Source organism: Vespa velutina, chromosome 2, assembly GCF_912470025.1.
Source record: "Vespa velutina chromosome 2, iVesVel2.1, whole genome shotgun sequence".
NCBI classification, from domain to species: domain Eukaryota; kingdom Metazoa; phylum Arthropoda; class Insecta; order Hymenoptera; family Vespidae; genus Vespa; species Vespa velutina.
The window spans coordinates 10,322,600-10,330,490 of NC_062189.1; the positions used below are offsets into that span (position 1 = coordinate 10,322,600).

The 7,891-nt window shown below is 20.8% G+C and overlaps 1 protein-coding gene across 1 annotated transcript; it reads left to right on the forward strand.

Annotated features, from left to right (window-relative positions):
- Positions 1-413: 413 nt before the first annotated feature.
- LOC124957706 (probable serine/threonine-protein kinase clkA) lies at positions 414-6,147 on the forward strand (the record flags this gene model as incomplete). Its single annotated transcript, XM_047514890.1, is given in 7 exon segments — positions 414-445; positions 2,632-2,783; positions 3,008-3,128; positions 4,181-4,491; positions 5,476-5,657; positions 5,932-5,986; positions 6,080-6,147. Coding segments are annotated over 7 exon segments (921 nt in total), but the record flags the coding sequence as incomplete, so codon positions are not given.
- Between the last annotated feature and the right edge of the window lie 1,744 nt (positions 6,148-7,891).

The following is a 7,891-nucleotide window of genomic DNA, read 5'->3' on the forward strand; positions in this document are numbered from 1 at the left end:
ACGATAATTATAGAAACGATAATAACGATAATAACGAAAATGAATATTTTAACGATAATGAAGATAAAAATGTTGATAACGGGAATAGCTGTAATAACGACTATGCAGTTAATAACGATAAGGACCATTAGTAGGATTGTAACCGTAATAGCGAAAATAACGATAATAAAGATAATATCGAAAATAACGGTAATATCGTTAGTAACGATAATACCGATTATAACGATAATAATAATAATAATAATAATAACGATAATAACAATATTATCGATTATGACGATAAATACGACAGTAACAATAATAATAACGATAATAACGATAATAACGATAATAACGATAACAAAGGTAATAACGTCAAAAACGATAATAACGATAATAAGAATATTAACGATAATATTAAAAATAGTAATAATAATAACAATAATAATAATAATAATAATAGTAAGTATAATAACAACAGTAATAAAGACGAAGGTAATAATAACGATAATCATGATAATAAATAATAATTATAATAATAATAACGATAATAACGATAATAAAAATGATAATAATTATAATAATAATAACGATAATAACGATAATAAAAATGATAATAATTATAATAATGATAAAAACGATATTAATTATAAGAACGATTTTGACCATATCAAAAAATAATAATAATATTAATAATAAAATTAATAATAATAATACAAGTAATAATAATAATAATAATAACAGTAATAACAATAATAATAATAACGATAATGGCGATAATAACGATATTAACGATAAGAGCGAATATAACGATAATAATACTAATAATAATAATAATAAACAAAAATAATAATAAGAGTAGTAGTAATAGTATTAATAATAATAATTATTATAATAATATCTACAATGACGATAATAACGTTTATAACGATAACAACGATAATAGAGATTATAATAATGATTACGATAATGACAATAATGATTTTAACAGAAATAACGAAAATAACGATAATGACGATAATAATGATAATAACGTTAATAACGATGATAACGATAATATCTATAATAACAATAATAAGTATAGTAAAGGTAATAACAATAATAATGATAATAAGGATTATAACGATAATAAAGATAATAACGTTCATGACGATAAAAACTATTATAACGATATTAACGTTAATAGCGATAATAACGTTAAGAACGTTGAACACGATAATAACGATAACAAGCGATAATAATAATAATTATAACGCAAATAACTATAATAACGATTAAAATGATAATAACGACCACAAAGATAATATTGATAATAACGGTAACAACTTTAATAAAGATTATAACGATAATAACGGTAATAAATATAATAACGATAATAAAAATTATGACGATAACAATAATAATAATAGAAGCGATAATAACAATATTAGCGATAATAACGATAACGACGATAATAATAGTAATAATAGCGATAATAACGATAATAACGTTAATAACGATAATAGCGGTAATAAATTTAATAACGATTATAACTATAATAAAGATAATGACGATAATAATAACGATAAAAATAATAATGAAAATATCTAAGAAAACGATAATAACGGTAATAACTCAAATATGATAAAATAAATTATAACGTTAATAATAATACTAATTATAACGATCAAAACAATATTAACGATAATAACGATAATGACGATAATAACGATATTAACGAAATCAACGATTATAACAATAAATGACGATTATAAGGATAATAATTGTAATAACGATAATAACGATAATATCGATTTTAACTATAAAAACGATAATAACGTTAATGACTATAACAACGAACATAACAATAATAATAATAATAACGATCATAACAATAATAGCTATAATAACGATAATTACGTCAATAATTAAAATAATAACGATAATAACGGTAAAAATAATAATAAAAGTAATAACGAAAATTACAAATATAACGGTAATAACTATAATAATGTTAACAACGATAATGACGGTAATGTAGTTTATAACGGTTATAGCGGTAGTGACGATAATAACGAAAATAACGACAAAAGTAATAAGGACTCTAAGGGAAATAAAGATAATAACGATAATAAGTATAATAGCGATAATAACAATTTTATCTATAATCACGATTTTAACAATAATAGCGATAATAATGAAATTAACGATAATAATAAGAATAATAATAGTAATAATAATAATAATAAAAATAATATTAATAGTAATAATAATAATAATAATAATAATAATTATTATTATTATAATATTAGTTGTAGTAATGATAATAATAATAATAAAGATAAGGACGATAATTACAAAATAACGATAATAAAAATAATAATGATAATAAAAATTATAACGATAATGAAAATGATAACGATTATAACGATAATAACGATGATAATGATGATGACATTTATAGCGGTAATAACGTTAATAATGTTAATAACGATAATAAAGGAAATAAAGATAATAGTGATAATAATATTAATAACAACAATAATAACGATAATAAAGATAATAATAATTATAATGACGATAATAACGATAAAACGATAAAAATGATAATAAAAATTGTAACGAAAATAAGTAAAATAACGATAGAAACGATAATAACAATAATAACCGTAGTAACAAAAATAATTATAATGACAGTAATAAAGAATATAACGATAATAATTACAATATTAATAACAATATTAACGATAATAACAATATTAACGATAATAACGATAATGACGATAATAACAATAATAATAACGGTGATAACGATAACGATAATAACGACATCAAAGATAGTAAAAATAATGAAGTTTATAACAATGATAACAATTAAAGTGATAATAACGATAATACCATAATAAACATATTAACGATAATATGGAAATTAACCACAATAACGATAATGACAATAGTAACGATAATTACTGCAATACCGATAATAACGATTTTAACGACAGTAATAATAATAATAATAACGATAATAACAATATTATCGATTATGACGGTAATGACGATAGTAACAATAATAATAACGATAATTACGATAATAACAATAAAAACGATAATAATGATAATAACGCATATAACGATGATAATAATAATAATAATAATAATAATAACGATAATAACTACATTTAATATAATAATGATAATGACGAAAATAACTATTATAACGCTAATAATTATAATAACGATAATAACCATGGCAACGATAAAAACGATAAATACGATAATAACGATAATAACGATAATAACGATAATTAAGTCAATGACGATGATAAGGGTAATAACGAAAATAACGATAATAGCGATAATAACGATTATAACGATAATAAAGATAATGATAATAATGATAATAACAATATTAACGATCACAATGATAATAACGATTATAAAGATAATGACTTTTAAAAGGACACGATAAAAATCACGATAATTATGGTGACAAAAATAACGATAATAACGAAAATAAATATTATAGCGATGATAACGATAATAACGATAATAACGAAAACACGTTAATAACGGTAATAATGATAATAAATATTATAACGATAGTAGCGGAAATACGTTTATAACGGAGATAGCGGTAATAACGATTATGACGTTAATAACGATAATAAACATAAGTACGATTGTAACGATAATAACGGTAAGAGCGATAGAAATGATAATAACGATTATGACAACAATAATAACGAAAAAATCTATATTAACGATAATAACGATAATCATAACAGTAACAACGATAATAGCGATAATAACGACAAAAGAGGAAATTACGATTATAATGATAATTACGATAATAGCGTTAATAACAATAATAACCATGAAAACGAAATTAACGATATCGATAATAACGTTAATAAGATAATAATAAATATAATATTAATAACGATAATAACGATAATAACGATAATAACTTAAATAATGATAATTATATTTATAACGATTATAACGATAATAACGATAAAAACTATAATTCTAATAATAACAACGAAAATAAATATAATAAAGATAAGATCGATCATAAAGTTAATAGCTGTAAGAACGATAGTAACGATTATAACGTTAAATAAGATAATAATAATAATTATAGCGATAATAACTATGATAGAGATAATAACGATATCAACGATAATTTCTATAAAAACGATAATAAGGGTAGTAATGATAGTAACGATAATAACAATAATAACGGTAATAACATTAATGACGAGTATAATGATAATAACGATAATAACTATAATAACGATGAAAACGATTATTTCGTCAGTATTAATAATAATAATAACTATAATAACAATGTTAATGATAATAACGATGATGACGATAATAATAATAATAATCACGATATTTACGATAAAAACGATAATAATGATAATAAAAATAATAACTATAATAACTATAATAACGATAATGACTATAATATCGAAAACAACTGTAATAATAATAATAATAATAATAAAAATAATAATATTAATTATAATAGTAGTGATAGTATTATTAATAATAATTATTATAATAATAAGAATAATGACGATGATAACGATTATAACGATTACAAACATAATAGCGATAATAAAGATGTTAACGTTAACGATAATAACGATTATAAAAGTAATAACGGAAAAAACGATAATAAAGATATTAAAGAAAATAACGGCAAAACCATTAATAACGATTATAAAGATAATAAAAAAATAACAATAATAACAATAGTAATAACGATAAGATCGGTAATAAAAATAATAACGTCAATAACGATAATAACGGTAATAACGATAATAACAATATCAATAACGATAACATCGACAATAAAGATAATAACGATAGTAATAATAATAATAACGATAATAGAGATAATAATGATAATAACGATAGTAACGGTAATAATGATAATAAAGACTATAAAGATAATAACAATAGTAACAATTATAAATGTAATAGCAGAAATAATGATAATAACGATTAAAAAATAATAACGATAAGTACAAGTATAATGGTAATAACGACTATAACGATAATATCGATATTAACGATAATATGAGAAGTAATGATAAAACGATAATAACGATTATAACGATAATAACGATAATAAAAATAATAACGATAACCACAGTTATGATAATAATAATAATAATGATAATAACGATAATATCGATAATAACGATTATAACGATAACAACAATAATAACGATAATGTCGGTAAGGACGTATATAACGATAATAACGTTTATAACAATAAGAAGGATGAGACCGATAAATACAATAATAAAGATAATAGCGATAATAACAATAATAACGGAAATAACGCTAAAAACGATAAGAATAATAATTACAACGTTATTATCGATGTTAACTATAACAACGATAACACTTATAAATTGATAATAAGAATAATAATGATAACAACGACAATAACGTTATTAACGGAAATAAAGCAAATAAGGATAATAAAGATAATATACGATAATAATACAAATAACGGTTATAACGATAATAACGATAGTAACTATAATAACTATAATAACAGTAATAACGATTATAACGACAATAATATTAATAATAATAATAATAACGATAATAACAACGTTAACGATAATAACGATAATGAGGAAAATAATAGTAATAATAACGAAAATAACGAATCAGTAATGATGATAATACAAATAATAAAAATAGTAACTAAAATAACGATAATAACGATAATAACGATAATAAATCTAATAACGTTAACAACGATAATAACGATAATGACGATTATAACGATAATAATGATAATAACGAAATTTGCAATAATAATAACGATAAAACGACAATAAGAGTTATATGGATAATAATAACAATATCAACGATAAAAACGCAAATAACAGTAATAGCGATAAGAACGATTGTATCGATAATAAAGATAATAACGTTAACAAGGATAATGACGATAATAACAATGTTAACGATAATAACGATAATTAGGATAGGAATTGTAATTATAACGAAAATAACGATAATAGGAGTAATAATGATTATAAAAGTAATAACAATAATAACTAAAATAACGATAATAACGGTAATAAAGATAATAACAATAACAACGATAATAACGATTATAACGATAATAATGGTAAAAATGAAAATAACAATAATAACAACGATAAAAACGATAATAACTATAATAAAGATAATAGTAATAATAATAATAATAACGAATATAATGGTAATTACCAAAATAACGATTACAACGATAATAACATTGATAATGATAATAACGATTATAACGATAATGACGATGATAAAGATTACGGCGATGCTAACGGTAACATCGATAATAACGGTAATAACGGTAACAATGATAACAACGATTATAACGATAATTACTATTATAACGTTAATAACGATATTAAATATTACAACGATAATAGCGATAATAACTAAAATAACGATAATAAAAATAAAAATAAGTTAAACAATAATAATTATTATAACGAAAAAAGATAATAACGGTAATAAGGAAAGTAACAATGATAACGATAATAACGATGAAAATAAATAATAATAATACTATCGGTAATAACTATAATAACAATGATAACGATAATAACAATAATAACAATTATAATAACAATAACGTTAATAACGATAATATCTATAATAGAGATAATAACGATAATGATAATAATAACGATAATAACGTTAATTTCGGTAATAACGATAACAAGGATAATAACTATAAAATTGATAATAAGGATAATAACTATAATAACGATAAGAACAGCAATAACGTAATTAACGATAATAAAGATAATAACGATAATAACGATAATAACGATAATAACGGTAATAATGATAATAAATAAAAACGATAAAAACTAAAATATCGATAATAACGATAATATCTACAAAAACGATAACAAGAGTTATAACGATAATAATAATAATAATTATAACGAATACAACAATATAAACGATAATTACACTAATGACGATAATAATAATAATAATAACGATAATATCGATAATAACGATAATGACGACAATAACGACATTAATAATAATAAGAATAATAACAAAAATTATAATACTAATGATAGTAGTAATATAAATAATAATAAAACTTAAAATAATAAAATCAATAATGATAATAATAACGATTACAGCGATAACAACGATAAAGGCGATACTAATAATAATAAAGGTAACGAAAATAACGATTATAGCAGTTATAACGATAATAACGAAAGTGACGATAATAACGGTAATAATGGTAATAATGATAATAACGATAATAATAATAATAGTGATAATAACGATAATAAACATATTAAGCATAATAACGATATTAGCCGTAATAACGAGAAAATCGATAGTAACGATATTAACTATGATGATTATAATAACGATTATATCTGTAATAATAATAATAGTAATAATAACGATAATAGCAATATTTACGATAATAAGTATAATGACGATAGGAGTGGAAATAACGATAATAATGTTAACAACGATCATTACGGCAGTAACTTTAAGAAAGGTGATAAAGATAATAACGATAATAACAATAAGTATAATAACGATAATAACGATTATATCGATAATAATGATAATAAGAATATTAAGTCCGCTAAGATCTATAATAGAGATAATAACAACATTAACGATAATAACGATAATAACGGTAATACCTATAATAACAATTACAACGTTAATAACAGTATCAACGATAATAACAATAACATTTACGATAAAATCGATAATAAGGATAATAACGATAATAACGATATTAGCGATAATAAAGATAATAAGGTTAATTACGTTAAAAACAAAAATGACCTTAATAACGATAATAACCATAACAAAGATAATAATGATAATAACGATAAAAATAATA